Below are 15,256 nucleotides of genomic sequence, written 5' to 3'. Positions count from 1 at the left end.
GTGGTACCTGCTGAGATCCAGCCCGTGGCTGCCCTCCTTCTCTCCAACCAGACTCACCAAGCTTCCGCCTCATGCTTTGCTCACCTCTTTTGAGTTTCTTTTCCTTTTGCTACAACCCAGATCTAGAGTTGTAAAACTGATGCTATATGGTCCTTAGATAGGGAGCGTGTAGATTACAAAGGAGAAGCTGGGCTGAGCCTTCACAGATCTTCTAATTTTCAGTGGAGGGAATGAACTTCTGTCTGTCTATAGGACTCTAGACAGTGAACGCTGGCCCTCTAAATGCTGTGAAGCAGACAGTTTCTTTTGGTGCCCTTCCATATTTTAGTGACCTTGTCCCCCTACTTCCTTCCCAGACAGGTGATGTTGCTGGTGCCCCAGTCCTCTTTCTGGCTCAGGGATACTATGTTCTCACTGTCAGGGTTCCTCTTCCTGTTTTCTTGTCCCTCCAAGAAATGGGCATTTTCAGCTAAGTACCCTGAGTAGGCATTTAAAGAAAAAACATTTCTTAAACAGCTACTATGTGCCAGGCATTGTGCTAACCTCTTACGCATGCAAAATTACTTTTTTATACCAACCTGCTAGATAGGGATTCATACTACTATTTTATACATGATAATTAAGAGGCTCAAAGTGGCTGTCGAATATCACACAGGTAGTATATGGTAGGATTTAAGCCCAGGTCTGTCTAAATCCATGACTGAATTCTTTTCCTTATGTTTCAATGCCTTTTAAACTATGCTGGCTTCTGTAACGAGAACTTCCACTTGCCTTTTGTGCCATGGTCTACAACTGACGCTAACGGCAGGAATTCTAGATCCCATGCCCAGTGCCCATTAACTATCTCACTCCACCTGGATGTTCCATGAACCCTGAATCCAGTACATTTTAAATAAGTTCCCCCTACCTGCTTGTTCCTCCCATCTCAGGGAATGACCCACCAACCCACTCACTTACCTTGGCCAGAAACCTGGATATTTTTATTATCTTGTCATTTCACTCATTAGACCCATGTAGCCACTTGTTAAGTCCTATAGTTTCTACCTCTTTACCCTATCTGATACCGATCCCTTCTCTGTACATCACTGCCTCTCTGCCTCCATCTGACACCAACAGACCCATACCACATTCACAAAGAATCTGCTAAAGGGTAACTCTGACCATATTTCCACCCTGCTTCAAAACCTTTGTGTTTTCCACTGCTAGAGAATAAAGTCTTATTCTTTAGAACAATGAATGAAACATTCTTCCATGATTATACCCTTGTTTCTGTATGACACACTCATCTTCACTACTCTACTCTCTCCCTAAATACCAGCTTTGCTGGGTATTGAGCGCATAACACCATTTGTTGCTTCTGTGCCTTTGTGCATACCAATCCCTCTGCTTGGAACACTGTTCCCAGTTATCTTCCCCATTTCAGAGCCTAGGTTAATCCCACTCTTCCTTAAAACTAGTTCAAGATACCTTTTTAAAGCCTTTGCCAACCTCTAGACCAGAGCAAGTTGTTATGGGGAAATAAATGGTCATTTCCTTCAGATGCAGGGAGCTTCACTAGACAGAATGCATCCAGTCCCTCCTCTATTTCTTTACTTACTCCACCCCAGGGAAGGTACAGTGACTCCTCTGATCAGTAAATGAATTAATGGGTCTTGCCTTTCAAATTATGGGAAATAGAGTTACTGTTTACTGGGTCGTCTCAGAACTCTAGTAAACTTCAACACTGAATCCTCCCTTCATTATGCCTCTATGTGCCTAAGACATGTGTCTGTTAGCCTGACATTGTCACACTGTACGTCAACTATGTGTTCACACATCCGATTAGAGCATAAGGTCCCTGTGGGCAGGGAATATATATCAGTTATCTTTGTATTCCCAGCATCTCACATTCAATTTATGTTTGTGGAATGACTGAATGAACAGAGAAATTGCTCTGATAGTCATCAGTAATTGTCAGTTAGATTAAGCTCCTTCAAGTGATCATCTAAACCACTCTTTTCTGTTATGATGCTCTCTACTACCCATTTTAATAAAATAGAGTAAATCATTCAAGACAGCACATGATGGGGGAAAATGTTTGCAAATGATGCAACTGACAACAGCTTAATTTCAGAATATATAAACAGCTCATACAACTTAATAACAAAAAACCCAAACAATCCAATCCAAAAATGGGCTGAAGACCTAAACAAGAAATTCTCCAATGAAGACATACAAATGGCTAATAAGCATATGAAAAAAGCTCAATATCACTAATTATCAGAGAAATGCAAATCAAAACTACAATGAGATATCACCTCACACCGGTCAGAATGACCATCATTCAAAAGTCCACAAACAATAAATGCTGGAGAGGGTATGGAGAAAAGGGAAGCCTCCTACACTGTTGGTGTGAATGTAGTTTAGAGCAGTCACTATGGAAAACTGTATAGAGATGTCTCAAAAAACTAAAAATAGACTTACCATACGATCTAGCAATCTCATTCCTGGGCATATATTCAGAAGGAACTCTAATTCAAAAAGATATACGCGCCTCAATGTCCATAGCAGCAGCACTATTTACAGTAGTCAAGACATGGAAACAACCTAAACTTCTATTGACAGATGATTGGATAAAGAAGTTTGGTATATTTATACAACGGAATACTACTTAGCCATAAAAAAGAATAAAATAATGCCCTTTGCAGCAAAATGGATGGACCTAGAGATCATTATTCTAAGTGAAGTAAGCCAGAAAGAGAAAGAAAAACATCATATGATATTACTTACATGTGGAGTCAAAAAAAAAAAAAAGACACAAATGAACTCTTTTACAAAAAGTAGACTCACAGACAGAAAACAAATTCATGGTTACCAGGGGTGAAAGGGGGTGGGAAGGGATAAAATGGGAGTTAGAGATTTGTAAATACCAACTACTATATATAAAACAGATAAGCAACAAGTTTCCACTGCATAGCACACTATATTCAATATCTTGCAGTATACAACCTATAATGAAAAAGAGTATGAAAAGGAATATATACATATATGTATGACTGAAACATTATGCTGTTTCAGAAATTGACACAACATTGTAAACTGGCTATATTTCAATTAAAAGAAAAAAGAAAAAAACCCACAATAATTAACATGACCATAAAGTTCTTAATTCAGGATTAAATGAGTCAAAACACCAACAAAGCATCTGACAAAACTCTTTAATTTTTCCTACTGTGTAACTGCCTAACACTCTTACAAAATGAAATAATCTCAGTGCTATAAAATGAGATGCTATGGGTGATTTCTTCCCACATAGGAAAAATGATCTTTCGCTTCACAAGGTGGAGATTAAAAGGCTTATATTATAGAGTTTTGTTGTTCAGTGTAACTCTACCTACCTCTTTAAAGTCATGAAACATGAATTCATACATGAAAAGAGATGTGCATGTGGTTATGTAGACACAGGTTACACTGGAAATTGCCTTAGTATTATCTTTTTTTTTTCTTTTTAAAAAATTTTTTAAATTGAAGTACAGTTAATTACAATGTATCAATTTCTAGTGTATAGCACAATGTCCCAGTCTTGCACATACAGTATTATCTATTTTAAAAGAAGTTTTTGAATAAATAAAAATATTCCAAAAACATAGAGAAAATATTGATACTACTTGGAAAAAATTAATTTTTTTAATTTTTAAAAAAGAATTCAGAAGTTTTTAATCCTGTATGAGCAGCATACATTTTATTTCAAATATTTAAGATTAGTGAATGTAAATAATTTCAAGTACAATGTATAAGCAAATAATATCCATTGAAGATATATGATGCAGAAACACAGAATAGAGTTTTTACTGACTTGCTTTAAAATATTTGTAAATTTAAATAATCTATTCATCACAGCAGATGTATTAGACTCATAGCTAGGTGCTACTTGTTTGTATTACAGAATATAATTTAATAGGTTGCAAGGTTCTAATCTAACTCAATGGCTCAGTCTTTCATCTATTAGCCTGGCAGCCAATATTTAGATACCAGCAAATTTCTTCCAGGTAAACTGAGCTCTTCCAAACAGTTTTAGTCTTTCACCTTGATGTATTAGTAGATACATTTTCTTTGGTCTCCTCAATTCATTTTGCTCTTCTCCAATCTCTAACATTTCCAAAAATCCAAGTTTGATAATGCCACTATTCACCCACCACTCATTTAAATTACTTTCAATTACTCTGAGAAAAAAATAAATTATCATGGCCTAGATTCTAGAGAGTTCCACATATTCCAATATCCTTCTATATCTCCAATGACATCTGTTCCTGATGTCCCTTCACATTCTGAACGTTAGTATGACTAGCCTTTATTTTGTCCATTAAATAAGTCAACTCTCTACCACAGGGCCTTTGCACATGCTGTTCTCAACTACTAGAATGCCTCTTCCTTCTCTCTGGCTCTTCAAAGCCCAACTCAAATGTTACTTTCTCAGGAAAACTTCTGCTATTATCTATTTCCTTCTCTTAGTCCACAAACCAAGTTCCCTGATATATGTTCTCGTAATACTGCTTAGCTTTCTTTCACAGCACTTGGAACAGATGTAGTTAAATTTATTTTTGTGATTATTTGATTACTTTACAGGGACTTTGTTGATTTTTGCTCACCTCTGCTTAATGCCTGGCACACTACCTGGCACCTGGCAAACCCTCAATAAATATTCACCAAATTAAATGAGAAGACTTGTTTCTATGATCACATCATAGAAAGAAGAAACGTTTTCATGTTGTAAGTAGGGAATCAGGATCATAGGCATCCCAAACTTGTGCAAAAATAAAGCTTATCTTTTGTTTGACAGGTATAGTTTGAAGGAGATGTTGAAAATGGGGAGTTGTTGCTGAAGCAAAGAAAGTAGACCCTGAGGAATCAGTTCAGGTTTAGGAAAACAAAAGGATAACAACAGAGCTAAAAGCAGACCCAGGGATCTTTCCTATCACAAGCCATGGATGTGTCATAAACAGTCCAGGAGTAGCAGGTTAAGAAGCCTATATGGAGCAAGAGAAAGGACCTATGAATGAGAGCAGAAGTTAAGATGCCTCTTTTTTTCAGTCAAACCTAATGAGCCTATAGAATGAGAGAGATCTGAAGCAAACATTGGAGTCAGAGATGAACAGCCCTTAGACACTGCCAATCCCAGGACCATGTGCCTGAGCGGCACCTGCCTTTGTTCAGTGAAGTCTTTAAAAAAGTCTCATTACATATACAAATGAGAGGCTCCTCACCCCTTCAGGCTTAGGACTTCTGTATTCCAGGGAAGAGTCATATTTCTGGGTGAATTTGGAAATCTACAAGCTTCAATTTGTCCCCAAGAGGCTTAGTAGCCTGAATTGGGGTCATTCTTTCACCCTCTCCAAGGAATTATTTATGATTTAGGACTTCAGTCTCTGTTGAGCCAGCCATGGGCTAAGTTGAGAGAATGGCTTTGGCAAAGTGGGCATGCTTTGAAGCTTGCTGAAAATAAATAACAACAACAATATAGCAGCCATATAGGTATGCTGCTCAGATCTCTTTCAAAAGGTAGTGAAATGGGTGAAGTTTACTTATTTAAACTTCTAGTTATAGAATAAGTAAGTCATGGGGATGTAACATACAGAATGGCGACTATAGTTAATAATACTATATTGCATATTTGAAAGTTGCTAAGAGTTGTGGACAAAGAATGTCGCTTGTCATTTCAGTAAACAGAGGATGTTGCAGCTATCAGGCCATCAGCCACTACAGCCACCTCCAATAGTAAGCCCTGAAAGGAGCTCAGGGCAGAAAAAGACAGGATACTGGTCCCAGACAGTTAACATGCCTATCAAAAGAATAATTTCAATGAGCCTAGGCATTTGCATCTTCTCATACATAGAAAAGCACTAAAAATCAATAATTTGAAATGTCTGTTTTTTGTGATTAGCAATAATCCTTTGATGTTCAGCTACATGGTTTTTTGTCTGTTTCTTTTCCCCAGAAAAAACTCCTGTATATCCTGACATCTCCCTTACCTCTTTGGAACAGTCCTTCAGAGCTACGTAAGAGGCTGCCATCCCAGGCTATAGTCCTTAGTAAGACTGCAGAATAAAATGTAATTCTCAACTTTTAGGTTGTGCTTTTTTTTTTTTTCGGTAGATGGAGTGAATCTTAAAAGTTCTATTCACAAGAAAAAAATTCTGTGACTATGTATGGCAACAGTTGTTAACTAGACAGTGTGGTGACCATTTTGCACTATATACAAATACCAAGTCATTGTGCTGTACACTTGGAACTAATATGTTGTATGTCAAATTTACCTCAATTTTAAAAAATGGAGCTCCCTGAAAATAAAGATGCATTTGGACTACGAAGTATTCCTTAAGGAAAGATGCATCATTCCATATGTGAATCACAAAAATACATCTTCTAAATGTGGCCAGTCAATTAGAGATGAAGAAACTTAGAAAACTGAGAAGATGCTCTCGCTTTGGAAGATCCCTACTTAAAAGAACTGTTGATGCTGGTCAAACAAGAAACTGAACTGCTGTTTGTTAACACTGAGAATGTCTGTGACAGTCTCCTTTGAGGACAGATCTCAAGAAAGAGATGTGGCAAAAGTGGGCAGAAGTAACAAGCTTGGGATGATACGTTAGAGTAAAACAAACAATTTTACACTCGAATCAGCCACATTTCAGTTTGAATTTCAATGCCTCCTTCAATTATCTGTGCTGTCTTTGGGAAACTAACCTCCCTGAGTCTCAATTTTCCTCAGCTATAAAAAGATTATTGATCTTCACCTTGAAGGGTTGTTATGAAAATAAGATTTAATGTATGTACCTGCTTAACACATAATGGATGTTAACTCTTCTCTCCTGCCCCTTCTCGGGCTTCCCCCTACCTCCCACATCTATGATGACCAGCGGAAAAGGGGAGGCAAAGCTGACTCACCATTTATCCCCATGTGCAATGTACAAAATGCTCTCAAGCTGGAAAGCTAAATGCATTTCCCTTTATTCACAACTCAAACCTTTACCCATATGATCTCACTGTCTGATATCAACTCAAGTTCATTCCAAATTCCACCTCAGTTCCTCCCTCTCTCTCCCTTACTGGACTATCAATCTCTTCCTCTTTATCATTCCTACATCATTCTTGTGTCTCCCAGTATCTTGCCAACAAAGACATCATCTTCTTACTGACTTAAGTTCATTCTTCTAATTCTACTGCTTCAATTAATACTATTTCTGCCAATTTGATTCATAGCATACACATCAGACAATCTCTCTATTTCTGACTATTTTAATAAAATATATTTTCCTCCTGCTCAGTAAGGCCCATCACTAGGTACTCAATAAATAAATAAATTAAAATATGGTGCTTTGTAAATTGTGACTTTGAGAAGCCGTAAGACTGCCTGACCTGGCATACGTCAAATAGCACTTGTCTGCTTTTAATTAAAGGGAATTTGGATGAGTTATGATGCATGCTTACAGGTGATAGAGCACTGAGCCAAAGGGTATACCTCCAGTGGGGTCCAAAGAGAAGTTCCAAGATTCTACCATGAAACGCAACAGAGAAGCAGCTCTTCACAACCTCGCCACCCCCACCCTAAAGGTTTTCTGAATGTTTCCATCCTAAGCTCTTCTACCACAAGAGGTCATGCTTGCATCTAAATACAGAGTTCTATGAATTGATTCTGCTTCTCTTCACCTGCATATACATGGCATTGTTTATCTAAGCTGGCACATTAATCTTCTCAGATGCAAAAAACCAATCCATGTTCCAATTAGACCCTTTAGGCACCAATCATCTCTCCCCTGGGCCTGAAGCATGTCTTTTTCTCCTAGCATCTCTGGGCTCTTTGGAAGTACAGAATTCTGAGTTTCCAGGGATCTCAAGGATATCTGGTCAGTGGTTTCCTCCACGGTGCCATGGTAGATGAAATACTGGGATGTCAGCTTACAACATCTTCTAATACAGAGTGGGCACCTTTACGAGGTAATTGTTCTGAGGAGTGAGTAAAGAATTCAGGCAAGGGTAAATATCGAACCTTTCTATTTACGAAGCTAATTTGGGGGTTGTTTATTTATTGTGGAAGGTGAAAATGGGACCTAAATGCTTCAACTCCTTCTCCCCTTGTGAAATACAGCATTAAATGGAGTCAGTCTGTGTTCCAGAAAGTACCCATGAGAAGGCTGCTGGAAATTATGACAGGAAAATTACTGATGTGATACAGGATATAGAAAGAACACTAGATTAGGAGGCTTTTATTAACCATAAAACCTTTCACATGCTTCTGTGACTCAAAGTTTCCCTAACTCTATAATGTGGGAAATGGGACGGAAGATCTCAAAGGGCACTTCTATTGCTAAAACTCTTTTTTCGTGATAACGTATGAAATAATGTGTGATCACGGTACGCAGAAAAACTAAGAAAGAAATAAGTAAATAATATCACTTTGATGACTTTTTTCTTGACTTTTTAATAGTCTCTCATTGCCTTAGAATCATCTTCAGGCTGGCCTAGGGTTATAAAGGCAAATGAGTATCATAGGATACTGCTTCCAACTTCCTCTACATGGCACACAGTATTTCACCACACTGACCATGAGAGAGCTGTCGAGGGCAATAATAAAATCTCAGGGAGCCCAGTTACTGCCCACACCTTTCCCCTAGTTTCCTCCTATATTCACATCCCAGACCCTTGTCCACCTCTTAGCGGCTCTCTTAGGGACTCCTCCCTCTTGTCTTCAACTGATTAACATCTTTAAAATCCCACATGAACATTTTTCGCAAAACTTTCAATTTCAGTTAGTTGACCAATTTATGCATGTACAAACTTCAAAATATATATATGTTTAAAAGTCAAAAGGCCTTGGGTTCGTATTTCTAGTTCTTCCTTTCTCTGGTATGACTAAAACATCAGAAAACACCAATAGTATTATTAGTTCTTTCTCTTATTAACCAGACTGGAAGTTTATTATTTTGCTAGTCAGAGGAAGAGAATGAGAAATAAAACTAGTTTGGGGGTGCATACTAATACATCATGTGAAATGTAAATGAGGGGGGAGGGCAGGAGAGAGAGAAAGAGAGATGGAAGAAGGAGAAATAAAAGATAAGACGTCAAACCTAACTCAGAGGCCATCTCCTCTCTGAATCCACTCCAGCAAAATTAACAACAGCCTCCTCAGGGCTCCCCAGTATCTTTTTTTCTCCTTCATCTTACAACGTGCAGAACACCTTGTATACTAGTTGCCTATGTATCTTTCTTTTACTGTCATCACTACCTTGAGGTCAAGAACCATGTCACATTCACTTCTGTAAAAGCAGTGAATCTTTATAGTCAATAAATAAGTGATGAACTGAAAAGAAAATTCCAACTGACAGGCGTGATTTAAGATTCCAAAGGCCACCAAGCTGGGGCTGCCACTCTGCCTTTTGCTTATTCTGGAGCTGCCTCATTTACTCAGAGGCTGGAAACCTTTCCTAAAGTTTACATTTGCAGGTTCTGCTCACATCAATTAATTTCTTTGGTTCTGATCTCAAAGCTCTGCAAGCCCTCCTCCTTGCTCAGGATTCCCAGTCAATAAGATTCATTAAGCCTCTATTGGTTGAGTGTTACATTAAGGGCTTCAAAGAGGATGTAGCAGATGGGATTCCCTCTTTGGGAAGCTCACAATTTAGAGAGGTTGAGGGTAGAATTTAAAACATCTGTGAAATATGTGTATTAACACTATAATATGAAGACTTTGTTTTTTCTCTCCTTCCTTCATTCCCCAGTCTACGTAAAATTTTATTCTCATTTGCTACTCTTCAAAAATTCCTTAAATTATCAAATCCCCAATCTCCACTGTGCTACTTTCTCATCCTTATATTTCCAAATATCTCTAATCTGGACACTGTTTTTAAAAGAATGTTGAATAGTTGTCACAGACTTTTGAGTCACACTCTAAAATCATTTTTCACTGGGCAGAAATGTGTCTCTGCCCTAACAATAATCCCCACCCAGGGGAGCTCAAAGCATAACACTCATTTTAGTGCTACAATGCAATGATGCTCATTTGGGTACCACGATCAAGTGATACTCTTTTCCATATTACACAGAAGTTAGAATTTAGTATTGTTTACGATTTACTATTCAGCTTTATTTAGTATTGATTATTCAGTAATGCTAAATATACTTGTTTAGGAAGTGAAGGGGTTAGTATGAAAGATGAAAACCCTAAGAAGCCAAAAGGATTTCCCAAAAAGCATATTTGCAAACTCTCTTTTTGTCCTTTTCCAAAGCCAGAGAGAATATTTGCATGAAGTCTTTGAACTCTGAGCTCACCTTCATTCAGTATTCTATATTCCCGTTTAATCATATTATCACATTCCTAAACCCTATTAATTTTTTTTCTTCCTTTCTTTCATTTTTGTTTTAAAGGGGGCAGGGACATCTCTCTTAAGACCTTCATCCAGCCCCAGTAGAGGAAGCTATAGTGTTTCAGAATATGGGAAAAGCTGTCCTCTTACGAACACAGCTGTGTGGAAACACTTACATTGAAGTCATACAACACACCAAAGTTGGCTGCCGATGCCTCTTCTGCTCTGGGAACTGTTTTCCTAGGTAAACTGCCGTATGGCAAACCCCAGAGGTACTGCATGGAGAAATAAAGAAAACAGTTAACAATTGGAAACGAAGTCTGAGCCACACATGTGATCACAAATGGTTTCGTTCAAAAGCACTTCTGAAACTTTTTCATGGGGACTCTGTGGGTCTCCATGTGGGGTCCCATTTTCTGGTAACTGACTACTAAATGCAGAGTTAAGAACAAAGAGAACTCCAAGGACCCCGCATTCTGCCTCCAGCCGACCACCAGCAGTCGGGCCAACCACATTGCCCAGAGGCTTGCTGAGAGCCCCACTACCCACCACCACCTCCAAACCGATCTCATTTAGGAAGTCTGGGAAGGAGAGAGGTGGCCTTTTGGGGACTATAGTGTTCAAGAAAACAGTTCTACCCACATCTTCAGATGAGAATGTGCCTTAGGGGTGGAGGGTGAGTCTCTCCCTCATGTCAAGGAAGAGGGGAGTAGAGAGAATCACTCATACAATTAGAAGGTGTCAACTAGGGGGAAGACTGCACCCTACGGTGACAGCTGTTTCACCACTCATTCAGTTTTACTGCCCTGACTTTGTGCTATCAGATTAGAAGTGACGTTATTAAGGGCAGAGCCCCCCAGTGACTGGGCAAGAGTAGCGTCACACCAGAGCTTTGGCGAGAACTGGAAAAGATACCCTCTAGCCCCAGGGCAGGAGCATGTTTGGCCAAGCAGATGCCTCTTCTGTGACCTGAAAGCATCCCTTCCCTGGGGCTGGGGGTGGGGCTGGGGCCGGGGAGGAGGAGGAATGTAGACAGAAACCTGGGTGCGGAGCTTGAATGAGCGAGGGCTGCAAATCCGCCCCTGCTCCCTCTCTCCACACAAGCTGAGTGGCTTCCTCGGCAGCCCTGCAGCCCCTCTGGCTTCCTGAGACACGAAAGAACAGAGGGTGGGTTCTACTCATGCTATCTTGCCCCAAAGTTGGAGACCACAGAAAACAGAGAAGGCTAGGGTCTCTGGCTTGCCAGGGATATGGGAACTTTGCGCAAAAGGGCAAATGCATCAGAGGAATAATGAGTGAGGCTGCTGGTTGAAGGCAGCTGAAAAATGTAGCATTGTTGCCAAGAGGTGACCAGTCCTGGACTCTGGTGGTTCTGTAAAGCTAGCACACAGGGAGCCCAATAGCTCTCTTTTGTTTTTTTGCTGGAGTTGGTAATCAATGCCCAGAAAACAGGATGCCTCTCAGCATTTAACACAGTCCATAAAAAAGCACCCAGAACCAGTATGCTTCCTCGTTCTAGGAGTATATCCACTAGAACACATGTTCGCTCCCTCCACTACTTATTAGGTATCCTGCAATTTCCAACAGTTGTAATAAATTAGCTACAACCTTTAATTTCCTCCACATGGAGGCAGCATGTGTGGGATAAAAAGTCACTCAAAGCAATTAGTTTTGGCTGCTGCCAATGCTGTATTGGACAAATTGGCTTTGAAATACTGATACCTGAAAAGACCAATTGTAGGTTAGATAAAGCCTAACCCACTGTCATCCTAAATGAAGTCAGTCCGGAAGAGAAAGAAAAATACCATGTGATATCATTTATACGTAGAATCTTAAAAACAGACACAAATGAACTTATCTACCTACAGAACAGAAACAGACTCACAGACATAGAGAACAAACTTATGGTTACCAGGGAGTGAAGAGGGTGGGAAGGGATAAATTGGGAATTCAAAATTTGCACCTCTTGGGGAGTGATAGAAATGTTAGCTATCTTGATTGTGGTGGTGTTTTCATTGGTGTTCACATCTGTCCAAATTAAAAAAAAAAAAAAAGCCTAACTCAACTTCTGTATGGTAAGCATCCAAAGAGGTCAGAGTCATTTAACTTCGTATGGGTAAGTCCCCAACCTCAATCTTGCTTCTTGGTCTTAGTTGATTGAATCTCCCCCATTTCCCGCCACACTCCCTCAGCTCTGGGCTTTGCCTTCTTCAATCTAAACCCACTATCTGTTTTCCTCTCTCACTGACCTTGGTCCTAAGAGAACTGCCTCATCCCACTCTGGGTATGTGTGCTGTCTGAGGGGGCAATGGGGGTGGTTATCTTACTTTATAGCTGGAAAAATTTGCTCACTTAGTGTTTCTTCAGATAGAAAAGCTGGATGCCCTAAGTTGCATTAAGTAGCATCTCTTCCAAAGCAAACTTGGCAAAATAAATACATGCACCTCACAAGATGCCAAAGTCTTCCTCTTGAGCAATTAATTTTGGACACAGGGACAACCTTGAGAATCTGACAGAATCCATGAACTTTTACACAGAAAAATGCTCATTTCAACATACACACAACAATTTATATATGATTTCAGGAGGCTCAGTACCCTTTGGAGCAAGGATTAGGATACCTTTTGCTCATGGGCACCATTTTGAAGATTAACTTTGTTACAGATACTATGACTCTAAGAGTGAAGGTAGCCAGTTAACTTCTCTAGTAGAGTGATTGCATAAGAAGCTTGTTTCAGCGTGTTTGGTAAAACGGAAGTCAGAATCTTACCTCTGGCAACATGATAAGGCTGAATGTCAGGATAAAGAGAACCATATTTACTCCATACATCCACCTCAAAAAGAGGAAGTAGGAGGCCACTGATGAGCCAAACTGACCTATTTAAAAGAAAATAAAAGTTTGAAAGAGAGGTCAAAACAAAAGCTGTATCTTAGGGCCTCCCAAATAAATCTTCTCACGGCAACACACTGGTTCTTTTCATTTTTACAGTCTCTAGAATTCTTCTTTTTTCTATCCAGGAAGAGAAAATGTTAACATGATGGAAGGGCTCTCTATTACGTAGATGTAGACTATGTCTTTAGAGCCCATTGAAGAGAAAGCTGCCTTTTGCTCAGCAGCCAGGATTGCTATTTGAAGAGCCCATATCATTCCTTGACTTAATAGTTAAATGAGCAAATTTACGTAAAGTGGTTACTTCAACACCTGGTCAGTAGTTAGCTATCATTATAGTGACTGCACCTTTTCCTCCTTTTTCTCCAGTAGCAATGTTCTTCTCAGAAAAGTTGACCACATCTTTTATGGATGGTCCTCCTACAGACCATTCTGTGCTGTTCTCCTGTGTACGTGGCATTTCACAGCTACAGTGTAGAAGCTGAAGTCCATTTATTCACTCTTCACATATTTAAAATATCTTGTCAGGAATTGTCTTGGATGTGAAATACTGTATCAGAGACAGGATTGCTGCCCTAATACAACTTACATTTTAGTGAGGTGTAGAAATAACAAATATGCAATAATTTAAAAAGAAATAATGAAATATAAAAGTATTATAATATATATCACAATCTATGCATTATATATATGCATATTATATGTAATATTATATACCATCTATTATATGTATATAATATGTATGATACAGTATATATGTATGTATCATATATGTGCATATGACATGTATTATATATTATACATTATAGATATCATATTGCATGTAATTATATTATTATAAAATTATATATAACAATTTAGCCAGATAAGTCCTGGAGGGAAGAAGGTGAAATATTGAGAAGGGTTGCTTTAGATAGGTTTGCCAAGGGAGGTCTATCAGAGGAGGTAACAGCTGCGCAGAGTCCTCAAGTTGAAGGAACTTCCCCAGCAATTACCAGAGCTGGGGAAGAACAGCTCAAGTGGAGAAAAGAGCAGGAGTAAGTATTGTGAGGGAGGCAAGAGCTCAGGACAGTTGAGGAACAAACCTAAGGGCTGTGTGATTGGAGTGCAGTGAAAAAGGAAAGTGGTGATGGATGCAGGTGAAGAAAGAAGCCAATCTACAGTGCATAGGACCTTTTAAGGAAAGGTAAAAGGTGAGGATTTTATTTTAAATGTGATGTGAAGTCATTGGCAGGTGTTAAGCAGTAGGGGTGGGGCAGGGGGAACTTGACCTTTTGAATTGGGAGGAGATAGGCAAGAATGTGCTGTCAGCTCGCACTCACCCCAGGGAAAAGGGAAGTGATCTGTGCAATGCTCATCGACTGAGAAAAAACAAAAGCATTCTCTTAAATCAGAGAATGGGAAAGGAATTAAAAACAAGAACTTGAGTCTCAGGTTGAGATTTCATTGATTAACAAAAGCCAAAGTTCTTTGATAATCACTTAAGGTCCAACATCAAGTTACTAGTTTTCCCTGTCTCCTCGAGTTTCATTTTCAGTTGCCCAAGAAGACTCAGTGAACATCCTCAGCTACCCAATGCAGCAGGCCCTTTCCTGACTCATTTCGCCAAACACCCCAGGGACCACTGGTTTTCTTGGGGCCGCTAGCTTTGAAGCATTACCGATGAGGAAGCATTATTTCAGGAGGAGGGAGGTTCTCGGGAGCAAATTTCATTCAGCCTCTGCTTGCTAAGATGAAGCCAAGCTCACTTAAGGGTCAGACCCCTATTTCCAGAACCTAGTCTGCTCTTTAAGTACTATCTTATTTATTCCCATAACATAGTGGCAGTTTTTATAGAAACTTAAAAGGAATTCAATGTCTAAATGGATGTTTTGAAAAAAAATTGATTAGTTTTAAGTCTGAATACTTGGATTCATTTCACTTTGTATAGAGTTCTATAAGATTTCCAGAAGTGTGTGGTGTTGACCAACACGGCCCCCAGGTGCTGTAATCAGATGCACTGGTCTGTCTGCAGAAATGCTGAGGC

General features: G+C 39.3%; 1 protein-coding gene across 1 annotated transcript in view; it reads right to left on the bottom strand.

Moving 5' to 3' along the window:
- Positions 1-15,256, bottom strand: part of TMC1 (transmembrane channel like 1) — a 317,967-nt gene that overhangs the window by 43,797 nt on the left and 258,914 nt on the right. The window contains exons 10-11 of the mRNA XM_072959593.1: positions 13,111-13,217; positions 10,517-10,615 (exon numbers count right to left, since the gene is read on the bottom strand). Of these exons, the coding sequence (XP_072815694.1) occupies positions 10,517-10,615; positions 13,111-13,217 (206 nt within the window). The remainder of the gene's footprint in view (positions 1-10,516; positions 10,616-13,110; positions 13,218-15,256) is intronic.

This window comes from Vicugna pacos, chromosome 4 (assembly GCF_048564905.1).
Source record: "Vicugna pacos chromosome 4, VicPac4, whole genome shotgun sequence".
NCBI lineage: Eukaryota > Metazoa > Chordata > Mammalia > Artiodactyla > Camelidae > Vicugna > Vicugna pacos.
This window is presented reverse-complemented; position numbering and strand designations above follow the sequence as displayed.